We start from the raw sequence: 16,298 nt of genomic DNA on the forward strand, positions 1-16,298 counted from the left end.
CATATCTTTGGTTGTCTATTAATTCATTTCAGTGATATATATATATACATAAATAATGATAAGGATGTGACGTAAAGAAAGCTAATTAAATTTGAATTGACCTCCCTCTCCTCTAAAATTTTGTACGCTTTGCCTCAAATTTATATAATTGAGCCGGCCCAAAAATCTTTTTTGGTGCGTTGACCAAGTCAGAATTGATTTGAACTTCCACTCTAATTAAACTCTATATATAAATATGCTTAATTTCTGGTGCGGATAATTAAACATAATTTGCATAAGAAAACATAGCTTTAGTAAAAAAAAAAAAAAGAGAGAGAGAAAAAAAAGTAAACCTACACAATCTTTCACTTGGATATAGAAGTGTATCATATTTATTCTTTAAAGCGCCTTATTCATTGAACTTATATATATATATATATAAATAAGTGGAATTTCCATCATTGCTTGCTTAAAAATTTATCCGGATTTGTCATTTACCTGTATCCCCACTAGACAATTGTTTGGTTCTGAAGGTAAATATTTGGACAAGATTGAATAATGTTATTGAAACTATTAGGTGATAACGTTGTAATTATGATAGCCGATTTTATTGAATTCTCATTAGTGCGTGCATGAATACGAGTAGTGGAAATTGATTATGGACAGACAAAGAGGTTTTATTTTGGAATCGATCGACTATTGTCGTCATCATGCATGATAAGATTAATTAATTAATACCAACAAAGTGTTGGCTCCACTGGCAATTGAGTCCCCTTAAGTGGCTTGACTGGGTTTGCTCCCCAGTTCGAGTCGCAGGAAAGTCGCATTTGTTGGGAGAACTTGTGCCTCCCGGTTCGAGCGGAGACTTCTAATCTGAGTTGTGGTACGGGTTTAAAAGTGCCTCCCACAGTTGGGGTCCTCCCCAAGATACCTCGTGATTAATATCAAAAAAAGATTAATTAATTAATTAATTAAAGTGCAGTTTTAATTCGGTCGGTCAAAGCACACGACCGACCACTTTCAATTCTCCATATACCATATAAACCATAAATTAAATTATGCTTACGAATATTTTAAAATTTCAAGTATTATATAATATAAATGATTTCCGGTCTAAGTCTAACCCCATGCCATGAACAAGTACGTAGAGAAATTGGCTTCCCGGTCACCCTTCTAGATGTACGACGTTTTAAGAGATTATTGTTTGTTTAATTTACTGTGTGTTAATAATATAATGATCGAATTCAACAAAATTAACTCAGTATACATACATACATACATACATACATGATGATGTATACGATCGTATCCGTTAAAATGTGGCCACTAGTACCAACTAACCTCATTACAACTAGATACTGCCACGTCAAGCATGGACCCACAACTTGGGTAATCATCGAGCTTATTTGTTTTATATATATATATATCGTGTGTGTGTGTGTGTGTGTGAAATTTTGAACTCCCAACGGGCAGCAAGTGAAAAAATTCGACCGTTGCTAGTCCAAAGTCCTGAAATAAAACAAGTGTCTTGAAAATTAAATGTACAACCGCTGCTAGCCTGCTAGTGCTCTCTCTGTGTATCTGCTTCTTCTTCCTTCCAATATTTCTCTTTAATTAAACATAAACAAGGGAATTAACAATGGAGAACGCGATTGAAACGGTTGCATTGAAGAAGAGCTGTCCCGCGCCTGAACCTGAATCATCACGCAGCAGCTGCCAGCTTATTATGGCAATGGAGGAGTACAAAACGAAAACGCATCCTCAGCCTCAAGAATCGAGAAAAACTAACACCCCAGATCGGCTTAAAGTGCCTAAAGCATTCAAGTACCCTGAAAGTGAAAGGTACAGGAGCCCAACTGATTCAATGATGTCACCTGTTACTAAAGGATTGCTTGCTAGACACAGAAAGGGACCTGCCCTTCTCCTCCCACCTACCATCAATCACCAGCAGATTCAAGAATTGCTTGTTCAGAATGTGGGCTTGCTTCACAACTGATCAACCTGTGTGGTGTTATTGTTTCCTTGATGCTGATGGACGATCGGATTCTTGAACCTGATGATGAGATGAATTTGTCTGCCAGCTCTTTTTGTGTGCGTGTGTGAAATTAATAATTTGCTCTCCCTCTCCAGGTTACTTGCTGCATAATTCATCATCATCAGTTGTTCTGTAATAAAATTACTAATTATTGTGATTGTTGTTCATCAATCTATTCATGCGCTAGCTTGTGCTAATAAGTTACCAATGCGTGGGTTGAACTTGAACCTCAATTAATACAATACTGATGATGCTGATGATCAGTAGTACATCACTCCAAGCGAACTTCATACCATTGGATTGAACCCACATCGCCCTGGAGTTCAAGTTCGCAGACGTTAGTTATTAGGAAAGCAACAGCTTCATCAATGGTTGCAAATTTTGCAAGGTCAGGAGGCAAACCGCCCTTCCCAACTTGGCCTGCCCAATTTTCAAGCCAATATTTCAACCTGGCTTTTAGCTCTTCTTCTGTAACAAATTTCTCCTCTTCTCCTGGTTCTAATAGCACATACGTTTCCGTCCTCGAATACGCCATTCTCCTCCTCCTTGTTGCACAAATCTGAACCAATTAATGAGGAAACCAAAATACATTTACCAAATTACTGAAATATTTCGAAATTCCAAGTATATAACCCGTGTAACAGTTAACAAGCAGATGGATGGTGTGAGTATATCAAAATATTTTTACTTCAAAAAAAAAAAAAACCTTAGCTGCTGCATCTTTTCTCCGGCTTGTCAACTTAGGCAATTGGGAGTTTAAAGAAAAGCTGCAAGTCTCAGCAAGTGAACATACTTGAACTCGAGTATTATGCCTCGGAGTTGGAGCATTTTTACCTGCAAATCAATGAAGTGATTGCAGCATTCATACTTATCAAAATCTTGACAATGGTCTAAATGGGATTCTTGGATTACATATATTGTTTAAACAAATCCAATGAATTAAAATATAATTTATTTATGTTCTTCAAGAGAATTAAGCTAGGTTATGCATTACGTTTCAATTTTCATAGCTCAAGATATCTTTACAATTATAATTAAACTGATTCAGTAGTCCTGTAAAATGGTTTCTCAAGTGGCTAATAATTAATGGATACAAAGGGCTTCATTGTGTACGTCAATAACCATTAATTGTACAAAATTCTAACATTAATATTACTCGATTCAACATTCATTAATGCAATTATTCTCAATCACATCATTTATGCGACGCTATATACTAACCAGAAAACTCAAAAATTATGCAGCAAATATCTAATCTCAACTTGATTACTATCATTTCATGGAAAACAAAATAATGAACCTTTAGCTCAATCTCAAGTTCTTCATCAGTTTATAATAGATGCCAAAAAAAAAAAAATAAAGAAAAGAAAAGGCACCAATGGAATGGCAACAAAGAGAAAAGGGTATTAATAGAGTGAGCTTACAGTCAAAACTCTCAACTCTATTGCCGAGTAGCTGGTCATTTAAGATTAAAACTCCCTCCATTGAAGCAGTTTTGTAGCCTGAAACCCTCAGCTAGCATTTAATTTTTTGTGGACCAACTGATACAACAGAGTTTAGCGATAACATGATAAACTTAGCCTCTGTTTTCTTCTAGGATTAATTTCACCTTCAAGTTTCAATATATTCACATTAATGCCATCGTAATTTCGGATGGGCAAATTAAGCCCTGCACGCCGAACATAATTACGGTTATACCGGTGAATGTAGTTAGTGTTTGGCTTTGGTTACTTATACAATAAACCTAGATGGCTATTCTAGGACAACTACAAGAGACACAATGGAGCAACGAAGGGTAACTGAACTAATATAACTAACGTTTTACAATTAGTTAGCAATGTACAGTACTAGAAGATTCTGTTATTTAATTTGTTACACAAAGTCATAAATATAAACTCCAATTTGAAAAAAAGAAAAAGAAAAAAAAGAAATGTTATTTACTTTAATTACCTACCGGTAGTTATAACTTCCCGGCTGTCTTTAATTTGCATCTTCTTGTTATTAAATGTACAAGCACTAGCAAGACTTTTTCAATTAATTTTGAGGGAAGCGAAGAAGATGGATAGAGAGATTATATTAATATGCATGGATTTGGAAAATTTGGAAGCATATTGATTCTAGCACTAGCAGTAAAGTAATCGAGGGAGGTACCCGTCCGCTTGTTCTTTGTGTAATTGACATGGATAAGCTCAGTCGTCAAACTCACAAATCTAAAGGACATGGAGACGGAGGTGCAGAGCCGGAAGTATCTATTTCTATTTCTAACTCTAACTCGTCACCAGATGATCACATCGAGAATACGCATAGCGGATCATCGTCATCAGCCGCGTACTCGAATTCTGATTCACAACCAGAAGGGTACGACCCTAACAGGATTCCAGCATCAATTTTTGGTAATAGGCCTGCAAATCCAGGGGAATGGAGTGTGGCCTCCAATGAGTCATTATTCAGTCTTCACATAGCGAATGGCAGCTTGTCGAGAGAGAATTTTCTTATGTTGTACAAATCTGGAGAACTAGGCAGGCTAGATGAGCCTGCAGTAGTTATTAAACCGGGGAATTTTCTTAAGCCTCCTCACGACCCTGAGCCCGAGCCCGAGCCCGAGCCCGAGGCTAACAAACTTCCCAGGAGTACCGCCCAAGACCAAGCCCAAGAGAACTCTAGGACTAGTAGTCATTTTCACCCATGCTTGCCCCCTGTCGCTGAAGCAGATCACATCATGGACAAAATATCTGAACAAACGGAAAAGCACTTAAATCTCACTGATCATGCCGCAAATCCCCAGGCCACTAGCCCTTCTGCTGACAGTGTTAACAGCAATAAATCTTTTGCATTCCCAGTGTAAGTGTGTAACTATATATATATATATATATATATATATATATATATATATATATATATATATATATATATATATATATATATATATATATATATATATATATATATATATATCTGTACATATATATATACATATAGTTTTTCAATTCAATCAGGAATCCTAACTTTAATAAAATTATTAAAGTCAGGATAAATTAAAAAATAAAATAAATATATTCTCTAATGTATTATATTTTGTCTTATAATATATTAAAATTTAAATTTTTTTTTATTTTTTTATCTAATCCTGATTAAACAACCACTGTACATACATATATGTGTATATATATAATGTACATTAGGATATTACACACACGAATTGTCAATACACACCCGCATGCTTGCATGAATTATACACACACACACACACCAATTACTAATGCAGCTTTTCACTTCAGATTTGAACGGGATGAGGTTACAAACAGATCTATAAACATGAAAATAGCAACGGCAGAATCAGAGAAGCAGCAGCAGGCTACTAGTGAGCCACAGGTACAAGAGCCTCAAAGTGAAAAAAAGCTGCAGCCAGAAAAACCCAAAACAAGTCCAAAGCCTGGTGGTGGCAGCAGCAGCAGCTGGTTTTCTTGTTTCCCGTGTTTCTCACAACGTCATGGGAAATAATTGAAATTAAGCTCAAATTATAACAACAGTCTTTCAACATTTTAGCAGCTAATTTTGTATAAGAATGCTTCCATTTCTGACCGACTTCGTTCACAACCCCAGTGTTGAAACATGAAACATTAGCTACAAAAGTAATCATTCATAATTTCATATATATATATAGGATGTCGTTCTCATCACGGGATTGTTTTTTTCTGTGAAATTATTTGTGGAGCCGTGCTCTAGCAAACCAGACGTCACCACCACGGTAATGGTTTGTTCACATGCATGTATGTTTCAGAACTTATTGCCTGTGTGGTAGATGGAATACAAGGCGGGGTAATAATAAGGCCGTGTTTTGAACTTACAATAATAAGGCCGGTGACTAATAATAATACAAGAAGGGGGGATTCAAGAAGATTTTCTTTTTCATTAAAAGAAAAGAAAAAAAAAATATATATATATATATATATATACCCTTATCCAGTAAGCAGTTGAAAGAGATTGGTCCTTAAACACACATCACAAATCGGTCTCTGTTGTTGTAAAATCAGGCAGAAAAATCAGTCCAACTTGATTTCCTGTCTGAATTATATTGAAAAGCCATTTTTGGCAGAATTAATTACACAGGAATCGCATCACATCATCTTGTGGAAAAAAATTAATTAATCTCTATAAGAATGAATAGTGGTTCGGCTGTTGTCAAAATCGACTGACTGGCGGTCAAGAACACAATTGTTGAATCACAAAATTGGGGAAACTGCCAAGAAATCTCAGAAATAACTTATGGGACGGACAGTCTTAAGTCTACGTTACATTTCATCATGTTTTGCATTACACGTCACAAATATATATATATATATATATATTTTCTACTTTTTTTTAAATTAAGGGAACAATACATGAGAGATAACTCGGCAAGTAATAATGTATGACAAAATATTTGAAACATTTATACTTTGTTGCACTGTAGCGTAACGCTGTAGACATGTCCCAAGATAAATAAAAATCAAAATATGCGGATCAATTTTGATTCTGTCTAAATGACGTCGTGCTTCTGTCACTTAGACGTCAGCTTCTTTAATCCACTGGATTTTATAATTTTACATCAAGATAATTCAGCAGCAGACCAAGTAGTTCGTCTTTTTTTTGCCAAGAAGTGGACCCTTTTTCTTTTTCTTTTTTTCTTTTTTTTTTTCCTTTCTTGTGAGTCTTGGAGATATGACGAATGAGTAAAAATTGTTGTTGGTATTTAATATTTTAATCTTACTTATAAACTTACGTCTTATGTTTCACCACCACAAGGTTTGATGTTTCTTAAACTTGATAGAAATAATTAATGAAAATCAAAAGTAATTAGCCCCGCTGGCAGCACGCTCAAGCCTCTCAATTAAGCGCTCTCTAATCTCATCTCACTCAATTATTGATTTAGACTGACATAAATGAAAAAGGGCAAAGAAAGGGTCGGCCAGGTAACCTTCTGGAAGGGCAGCCCCACAAGTGGACTCCTTTATCCACATCCACGTGTTTAAGTCTTTAAGGAATCTTTATTATTATTATTATTATTATTTTTTTTTTTGGGGTTTAAACCCCCCATCTCGTATATAAAGGCTAACGACCATCAACTCTTAAATTCACGGCCTTGGTGTATTTATTGACCTGCCATGGACCCCACACTCTCTGCTACTGAGTATGTTCACCGGGCCCCATTCCTTTTCTAAAACGACAACACTCGTAATTTAAAAAAAAAAAAAATTATATTGTCCACAAAAGGGTGTCATTTATTGATTAATAATTAACAAAATTAAAATACCATAAGAAGATGGAGAAGAAAGAAAATGAAGAAAAGGGGGAAAAAAAAAAAAAGAGGAAAAAGAAAAAAAAGGAAGAGACAGTAAAAAGAAAACGCGTTTTTCTCCAAAGAAGCCACTGTTGAACCTGTTGAAGAAATCTCTCTCTCTCTCTCTCTCTCCCTTCCCCCCCCCCCCCCCAATTACTTTGTTTTCGTCTAACCAGAACCAAAAATTAGGGTTAGGGTTTGAGTTTTCAAGGAAATAAAAACCCTCTCTCTTTTATCTTCTCCTACAAAGAGAAAGGGGGTTTAGGGTTTTTAAAGAACCCTCAAGAGGGTAATCAAAAAATGGTTGCTTTTCACTCTTCCGTGATCAAATGGTACTTTTTGCACAAACCCATCTCCTCAGTTTCACTGTTTCTGCTTTTAGTGGTCAGCTTTAGTTTAAACGGCATCGTTTATGCCGGCTCGGATGATAAATCTGTGCTGATACAGTTCAAGAACTCGGTTTCAGACCCGTCTGGCTTGCTTTCGAGCTGGAATCTGAAAGATAGCTCCGATCACTGCACTTGGCCTGGTGTGTCTTGCGACTCTAATTCGCGTGTGGTTTCACTTAACATTTCTGGCAGTGGCAAAGAAGGTAAATTTACTGAAACTGGAAATCGGTTTCAATTTTCTTGTTCTGATTATGATCAGTTTCCAATTTATGGATTTGGTATTAGAAGGAATTGTAAGGGTGTTAATGGAAAGCTGAGTGGTGAACTGTTGCCCGTGATTGCTAATCTTACCGAACTTAGAATTTTATCTCTTCCATTTAATGGGTTTCATGGTGAGATTCCTAATGAAATCTGGAGTATGGGAAACTTGGAGGTTCTTGATTTAGAGGGAAATCTGTTGAATGGGATCTTGCCTGATTCTGGTTTCCACTTAAAAAGTCTTCGGGTTCTTAATTTAGGGTTTAATAGGATTACCAGTGAGATACCAGCCTCCTTCTCAGATTTTGTGAATTTAGAAGAGTTAAATTTGGCTGGTAATCTGGTGAATGGAACAGTGCCCACATTTATTGGGAGATTAAAAAGGGTGTATTTGTCATTCAATAGGCTGGTTGGTTCTGTCCCAAGTAAGATTGGAGAGAAATGTACAAATCTTGAGCATTTGGATCTGTCAGGGAATTACTTGGTTGGTGGGATTCCGCGGAGCTTGGGTAATTGTTTTCAGGTGCGATCATTGTTGCTGTTTTCGAATATGTTGGAGGAGACTATTCCAGCTGAATTGGGAATGCTTCAGAATCTTGAGGTACTGGATGTGTCGAGGAATAGTCTTAGTGGTTCGATACCAGTAGATCTCGGGAATTGTTCCAAATTGGCCATTCTTGTGCTTTCAAATCTCTTTGATACATATCAAGATGTTCGTTATTCAAGAGGGCAATCTCTGGTGGATCAACCGAGTTTTATAATGATGATTTTAACTTTTTTGAAGGTGGGATTCCTGAGGCAGTTTCATCCCTTCCGAACTTGAGGATATTGTGGGCACCGAGGGCAACGCTTGAAGGAAACTTCCCTCGCAACTGGGGGGCCTGTGACAACTTGGAAATGCTGAATTTGGGTCACAATTTTTTCTCTGGAAAGAATCTTGGTGTGCTTGGTCCCTGCAAGAACCTGCTATTTCTTGACTTAAGCTCAAATCAGCTCACCGGAGAGCTTGCTCGTGAACTGCCAGTGCCTTGTATGACCATGTTTGATGTCAGCGGAAACGCATTGTCTGGTTCAATACCTACATTCAGTAACATGGTATGCCCTCCTGTGCCTTACTTGAGCAGGAATCTCTTTGAAAGCTACAACCCGTCGACAGCTTATTTATCACTTTTTGCAAAGAAATCCCAGGCTGGGACTCCTTTGCCACTACGTGGAAGAGATGGTTTTCTTGCAATTTTCCACAATTTTGGAGGCAATAACTTTACTGGCAGTCTCCCTTCCATGCCAGTTGCTCCTGAAAGATTAGGGAAACAAACTGTGTACGCAATTGTTGCTGGAGATAACAAGCTCAGTGGGTCTTTTCCAGGGAACATGTTTGGGATATGTAATAGATTGGATTCATTAATGGTTAATGTTAGCAACAACAGAATAGCTGGTCAACTTCCAGCTGAAATTGGTAGAATGTGCAAATCTCTTAAATTTCTGGATGCATCCGGGAATCAGATTGTTGGGCCTATTCCTCATGGTGTTGGGGAATTAGTGTCTCTTGTTACCCTTAATTTGAGTTGGAACCTTATGCACGATCAGATTCCGACCACTCTTGGGCAGATGAAGGGTCTAAAGTGTCTTTCTTTGGCTGGTAATAATCTCACTGGCTCTATTCCTTCCTGTCTGGGTCAGCTGCAGTTATTGGAAGTGCTGGACCTTTCTTCAAATTCTCTATCGGGTTTGATTCCTGATGACCTTGAGAACTTGAGAAATCTGACTGTTCTTCTTCTCAACAACAATAAACTCTCTGGGAAGATTCCCTCTGGTTTGGCAAATGTCTCTACGCTCTCAGCATTTAATGTGTCCTTCAATAACCTATCTGGACCGTTGCCCTCAAGTAAAAATTTGATGAAATGTAGCAGTGTTCTTGGAAACCCTTACCTACGTCCTTGCCGGGCATTTACTCTAACAGAACCATCTCAAGATCTGCATGGGGTTGGGGTTGGAGATCCAAGTAACTATTCGACAGCACCATCTGAAAGCCCACCAAGTAATGGGAACCGAGGTTTCAATTCAATTGAGATTGCATCCATAGCATCTGCATCAGCCATTGTTTCAGTTCTTTTGGCTCTCATTGTGTTGTTCGTCTATACGAGAAAATGGAATCCACAGTCCAAAGTAATGGGTTCTACTAGAAAGGAAGTAACAATTTTCACAGAGATTGGAGTCCCATTGTCATTTGAGAGTGTTGTTCAGGCCACAGGTAATTTCAATGCCAGCAACTGCATTGGAAATGGAGGGTTTGGGGCCACTTACAAGGCAGAGATATCGCCTGGAGTCTTGGTGGCAATAAAACGGCTTGCTGTTGGACGGTTTCAAGGGGTCCAACAATTTCATGCTGAGATCAAAACTCTTGGAAGGCTCCGCCATCCAAATCTGGTAACTCTAATTGGTTATCATGCCAGTGAAACAGAGATGTTCCTTATATACAATTACTTGCCTGGGGGTAATTTGGAGAACTTCATCCAGCAAAGATCCACAAGGGCTGTGGATTGGAGGGTACTCCACAAGATTGCTCTGGATATAGCTCGTGCCCTTGCTTACCTCCATGATCAGTGTGTACCACGCGTTCTCCATCGTGATGTGAAGCCTAGCAATATCCTGTTGGATGATGATTTCAATGCATATCTATCTGACTTCGGCTTGGCCCGGCTTCTGGGTCCTTCAGAAACCCATGCCACTACGGGAGTGGCTGGGACATTTGGTTATGTTGCTCCAGAATATGCAATGACTTGCCGCGTTTCTGACAAAGCAGATGTCTACAGTTATGGGGTTGTGCTTCTTGAGCTACTTTCAGATAAGAAAGCTCTGGATCCCTCATTTTCTTCATATGGGAATGGATTCAACATTGTTGCATGGGGATGTATGCTCCTTCGTCAAGGTCGGGCCAAGGAATTCTTCACGGCAGGGTTGTGGGATGCAGGCCCTCATGATGATTTAGTAGAAGTTTTGCACTTGGCAGTTGTGTGTACTGTTGATTCTCTTTCAACCAGGCCGACTATGAAGCAAGTTGTACGACGGCTTAAGCAACTGCAACCCGCTTCCTGCTAGTGTCCACCCTTATCGTACTTTTGTTAATTAACCTAGTTTATTTTGTAGAGGTGAGCCTTTTTTGCTGTAATTTATGTTTCAACAGTCGGCATTGTCTACGGGATGCATTAGGTAGAGTACTGAAGTGTAGTTAATTCCACGTGTAAATTGTACTATAGTTTAGCACCCCTTTTCAATGCCGTTTTTCTGATTATAGGGGGCTTGCTGATGAATCTGCAGAAGAATGCAGATATTTGTTGTCAACATACTTGTATTTTGTAGCTTCGTTTGTTGTTAAATAAAAGGATAGAGATGTTATCTGCAGAATCATGATTTTTCATATTGATGGTACAAAACATTTCGGCAATAACCGATGGCTATGGCAATGCTATCTTCCAAATCAGAACCCTTGCATTTTGCCGACTTTTTCGGATTAGAATTTCGAAAAAGAGGTCCATAAGTATGGACGAGAAGCTGAAGAAATTAATCTTCTTGGATGCGGAGAAAACTACTTATGTAGATTTACCAATTTTGTGCACTGTAACAATTGTTATTTTTCCCAACAGGAGGCTTCATGTATTGAACGCAATACAAGTGCCTCGTCCCGCAAAAGATGTAAAATAAAGAGATTTTAAAGCATCATGAACCCTTAATGGCAGCTCTACAAAATGGGATAAGGGTTAACAACAATGTGCTTTAGTGGGTGCGCCACATCGCCTCCACCAGCATGCTTCACAAACTCGGCTGGTGAGAGGAAGCTCCCATGACAAACACATACGATCCTTACTTCCTCACCCTTCCTATATCTGTAAAGAAAACCTTCAATTCTTTTTCCATCGGGGCCATCTCCTGTTGTAGACACACAAGGCATATCTTCCAGCACATCTCTTACTGCTTCCTTCACTCCTTTTTTAGCAACTGTTGGCTTGTTCCAGTGACTCTTCACGGCCATGGACTTGCCTGATTTTTCAGATGTTGCAACCTCAGTATTTCTTGGAGGTTGCATTGACTGGATAATGGAAGGGCTTACGGCTTCAGTGCATTTGTGTGATCCTAAAATGGGATGCCAAATACACAGGTTTCAGATCACACAATATCCCAAAAAACACACTGAATTAATGTACAGCTGAGGCCATGGGGCATCACACAGAAAATCACAAACAGACAATTTCAAATTGTCACCACAAGTCGTATCTCTGCTCATGATAGGTTTCAATATACGTTCTAACTTCATGGTTAAGAGATAAATCCTAACGGAACAAGCAATCAAAGCAAAGAGACACTGAGCTGCTTAAAATAACACCTAACAACCACATGCTTATTATTAAGAAATATGAAAGCACCACCAATTTATCATGGCATGTTAACTGGCCAAATGATGATTACCTGCTGCAGTTGCTTGTACTTGGCATGGAACCATGGACACTGGTGTAATCACTCATTAATTCCAGTGTGGGACTAAAAAGTAAATAATCTAAGTAGTGTTCTCATTTTTTTTTTTTCTTTATAATACAATGCTAATTGGAGTAGATTCTAGTCTACCAGATGGAATTATTTTACTCTTTCAACACCATTTCAGCTAGTTGGAAGTTTCATTGTAGCAAAGAACCATTTTCAAAAAAATTAATATATGTATTTATTTGAGAAAAAATTAACTCTTTTGGGGATGAAATAATAATAACCTACAGAAATATTCTCTAAAACTCATGTAAACTTTGCCTGTACATATGTTGAAAACACATATGTTCAGGAGAAACTTATTGCGGTCCTTATTAGTGGTAACTATTTTTGTGGCATGCAGATACTTTGGGAGTTAGTTATGGAGACAAGCAAGCCAACCAAGCATGTTTTCTGCTTCCTTGAGGGACTACTGGCAGGTGTTTTTCACAGTTGTGTGTAATACTATAGTAGTGGTGTACCATGACTCACCTTGCTTTTCTCTACTAAATTTAGGACATGCTACAACTGTTTTCCGTGTTTTAAGGAAGATACAAACTATAACCGGAGTATCGTACCATGGAACAAAAGTGGATTCGATGGATCTTCCTCCAGTAAATTCATGTTGGCTCCAAGCAGCAGACTGGTCGCCAATGAGGTAGTGCCTGCCGTTGACTCGAGTTTAGAGCCATATTTAGGCTATTAGAGCGAGCAATAATATTTATTCTGCGCCAAAACATAAGCAAGCTAGAAAGGACAGTGTTTTACTGTCGTTTATGGTTTGGGTTTTTAAGACTAAGAAAAAATGATTTAAAACCCATGTGTTACAGCATGCAACACAGTCATTTCTCGCTTGCCTCTGTTTTGGCTCAGGCTAAATATCATTACTCTTAGAGCTTATAACATGCCAAGATGCTTGTCCATGTACCATAATCTAAAGATGTACATCACAACATGAGGTTATCATACAAAGGTGGACACTTTTTGGGAAACTAAACTCCTCTAGTCATCAACAATTTAATCAATTAGGCAAGAGCACCAGATGCCTCAGGAGTTGGTTCCTCAAACAAAAAGACAGAATTTTCAAAAGTATTACAAAGGAATAGAGGAAATGTGAACATAAATGCTAAATTTGAAAAATTAAAACAGAGAAAAAGAATAGCTTTAAGAAAGCAAATGAACTAGATACGTGTTGATTCATGCAGTAATACAACTGACTTCAAACGGTAAGAGACTTGGAGATCTAAATAGACCCACGGGTTGAGCTAAACAAGAAAACTGACTTAATTAAACAAATAAAGAACAAGAAACTAAATAACCCCACAAGATCAAGAGTATAGTTAAGAACTACGAAAGATAAAAAGAGAGAGAGAGAGAGAGACATATTAAATCAGCCAATGTTTTCAAGATCCAACAACTACAATCATAAGAACATCAGACCAGCAAACACTGCAATCAATATCAAACTTCAAAATTATAAAATAAAAATTGAAGAAAGGAAAAAAGAAAAAGAAAAGAGGATAATGCATACCTTGAGGTGTTATACTATCAAGTTCTGAAATGCCAGAGGAGACACCACTTGCTAGTGATGATCCATTTGCGGCTTGCGGTGCTGGTGGTAGGAAGCCAGCATCAATAGCAGTACCACCACCTTTCAGTACATTGGCACTGGCACAAGCTCCTTTAGTAGTAACACCATTAACCAAGCTTTGGCTTCGCACACCACAATGAGTTTCCATCTGATTAACAATACCATTGACTTCTTCCCCACAAACAGAGACCCTACTGATCCTGTCCCTTGCAGTAATCTTCAAATGCCTCTGCTTCTCTGTTCTCTTCCTCTTTGCTTGCATCCTCCTGAGTGACTGCAACTCCTTCCTCTTCCTCCATTCCTCTTCAGTCTCTGTAGGTAAAGAACATGTCCTTGTAAGATTAGCACAATCCATGGGCACCAGAAAAGAGGTGTCATTTTGGTCTCTAACGAATGGGTTCATAAAATCAGGAATTGAAGAAGACCGTGCAAGTTTTTGAATATTATTATTAGCTGTTGTGGTTGTTGTCGGGTCCACCCCAAAGCGACCGTTTAGAGACAGCCCCAAGCTCAGGCTCAGCTCAATCTCTTCTGTTTCTTCACTTCCCTCTTGCGCATCAAAATCATTCCCTCCAGTCATAAATCTTTGTAAGAGATCTTTTGGAAAATTACTCACTTGCACTGAAACATGCTTTTCAGCTTCTCTGCTTCCAATTTCTTCAGCTTTTGCCATTTCATTAAAATTTCGGCCAAATGTAATTAGAATTGATTACTAAGTAGAATAATCATTCAAAATGAATCAAACCGCACATCCAAAGTGCTCAATAGTTTCATTATTTCCCCTGTAAATTCATCCCACCACTATTCTCCAAATTTTCTCACAACTTTCTTGCAAAACAAACACAAGCACAAAAGCTACAAGAAATGAGCAAATTGATCAGAGAACTCGGGGGAAAAAAGAAAAAAGAAAAAAGGAGTAAACTTTGCCTGAAATTTGGTAAAAAGGAAAATACCGCAAAACACCCTCAAGACCCAAATCAAGAATACTACTACTACTATAAAGACAAGACGAGACGAGACGAGACCACACCAGACCAGACAAGACATTGTGATGAATAGACAACGCAGTTCTCATGCAAAAGGTGACGCGTGGAGGGCATGAAGAGCACCGTTGTCCCGTTAAGCCAAGGAAACAGCACACGTGGTGATGTTGTTAAAAAGAGACCCAGATTCCAAAGCCCGGGGGGGGGGGGGGGGGGGGGGGGGAGACGCGAAACGAAACGAGTAAAGAAAGTAACGAGCGTGTCTCCCTCTCCCCATCTCTTCCCAGCTCTTGGAGTCTTCCTTCCGTCGTGTCTTTGTGCGCGTAATTGAGCTTACATAACATACGTTGAATTGCGCACAATTTATGGAACTGCCACGTGGTATGGGAACATCTCTTTTAGCGACACGTGGGCGACCACGGTTGGTTGTCGTGTCAGAAGGAGGGAACTTCCTCCGTCTTTTCAACTGAAACTGAGACTCAACGTGTATGTCAACATGGCGTTCCTGAGTTTTTTTTTTTTTTTTTTTTTTTTTTAGCAACCAATTTGGTCCAGTACGTACATGCATCTCAATATCTAATTGAAGCCGTGCGTTAAAACCTTTTCATTCTCATCTAATAACCGTTTATTATATTATTTATTGGATTTTTTTTCTAATTTTATTTCAAAAAAAGTAACATCTGACGGTTGATAAAGCATCAAAAGGTACTAACTAGTCTTTTTCTTTTCCCCGTAAAATTAATTAAAAGGTATTGGTAGTAAGTACCGTTGTTGTTTACAGAAAGGAAGAAAAATAAAATAGAAGAATCTCCGCAAAACACGCAAAAAATCAAGAGACGATCAGGCCCATAACCCAAAGAGGGCCAACTTGCAAATTTCTTTATCTTATTAGTGATCTGGGCTTGCGCCACGTATCTCTGGCCTCCCGTGAGTCATACGTGGCAAAATTTGGGTTGAAGATAACAGCTAAGCAGAAGGCGAGTTCCGCAGAGCGACGAGTCGGACTTGAAGGTTTAGAAAAAGTGATGATTATCTGAATGTCGTACGCACGTGTCCTGTCATTGTTACTTCTGATTTCATGATTTATTATTTGATTACTTTTTCATTTTATAATTATTGAATTGAAATTACTTAAAATAATCGGATATTATAAATTTATGTCAGGGGAACGAGTGTCATTATGGGTTAAATATTTGGGTGAAAAGAAAAAAAAAAAATTGTCAAACAG

General features: G+C 38.2%; 5 protein-coding genes across 6 annotated transcripts; 3 read left to right on the forward strand and 2 right to left on the reverse strand.

Annotated features, from left to right (window-relative positions):
- The first annotated feature begins 1,409 nt into the window (after positions 1 to 1,409).
- LOC18038058 lies at positions 1,410 to 2,123 on the forward strand. The gene has a single exon (XM_006431233.2). It carries the CDS (start codon positions 1,619 to 1,621, stop codon positions 1,973 to 1,975), a length of 357 nt encoding a protein of 118 aa, XP_006431296.1. The 5' UTR covers positions 1,410 to 1,618; the 3' UTR covers positions 1,976 to 2,123.
- Positions 2,063 to 3,897, reverse strand: LOC18039380 (protein CHLORORESPIRATORY REDUCTION 7, chloroplastic). The gene is made up of 4 exons (XM_024181683.1): positions 3,439 to 3,897; positions 2,721 to 2,848; positions 2,220 to 2,573; positions 2,063 to 2,117 (listed from the first exon to the last, which is right to left on the reverse strand). Exons 1-3 carry the CDS (start codon positions 3,497 to 3,499, stop codon positions 2,286 to 2,288), a joined length of 477 nt encoding a protein of 158 aa, XP_024037451.1. The 5' UTR covers positions 3,500 to 3,897; the 3' UTR covers positions 2,063 to 2,117; positions 2,220 to 2,285.
- A 142-nt stretch (positions 3,898 to 4,039) lies between these two features.
- Positions 4,040 to 5,658, forward strand: LOC18038057. The gene is made up of 2 exons (XM_006431235.2): positions 4,040 to 4,855; positions 5,293 to 5,658. Exons 1-2 carry the CDS (start codon positions 4,194 to 4,196, stop codon positions 5,513 to 5,515), a joined length of 885 nt encoding a protein of 294 aa, XP_006431298.2. The 5' UTR covers positions 4,040 to 4,193; the 3' UTR covers positions 5,516 to 5,658.
- Positions 5,659 to 7,357: 1,699 nt separating this feature from the next.
- LOC18039394 (LRR receptor-like serine/threonine-protein kinase RPK2) lies at positions 7,358 to 11,386 on the forward strand. Its single transcript, XM_024181984.1, is given in 2 exon segments — positions 7,358 to 8,715; positions 8,718 to 11,386. Coding segments are annotated over 2 exon segments (3,444 nt in total). The 5' UTR covers positions 7,358 to 7,634; the 3' UTR covers positions 11,081 to 11,386.
- A 282-nt stretch (positions 11,387 to 11,668) lies between these two features.
- Positions 11,669 to 15,270, reverse strand: LOC18039395 (ninja-family protein AFP3). 2 transcript variants are annotated; one of them, XM_024181985.1, is made up of 4 exons: positions 15,041 to 15,270; positions 14,028 to 14,915; positions 13,075 to 13,161; positions 11,669 to 12,112 (listed from the first exon to the last, which is right to left on the reverse strand). In XM_024181985.1, the coding sequence occupies exons 2-4, from the start codon at positions 14,758 to 14,760 to the stop codon at positions 11,721 to 11,723; spliced, it is 1,212 nt and encodes a 403-aa protein (XP_024037753.1). In that variant the 5' UTR covers positions 14,761 to 14,915; positions 15,041 to 15,270; the 3' UTR covers positions 11,669 to 11,720. The 2 variants fall into 2 exon arrangements, with proteins under 2 accessions (XP_024037753.1, XP_006431300.1); XM_006431237.2 differs by lacking the exon at positions 13,075 to 13,161 and having other exon boundaries at positions 14,028 to 15,269.
- Positions 15,271 to 16,298: the final 1,028 nt, after the last annotated feature.

This window comes from Citrus clementina, unplaced genomic scaffold, assembly GCF_000493195.1.
Source record: "Citrus clementina cultivar Clemenules unplaced genomic scaffold, Citrus_clementina_v1.0 scaffold_6, whole genome shotgun sequence".
NCBI classification, from domain to species: Eukaryota; Viridiplantae; Streptophyta; class Magnoliopsida; order Sapindales; family Rutaceae; genus Citrus; species Citrus x clementina.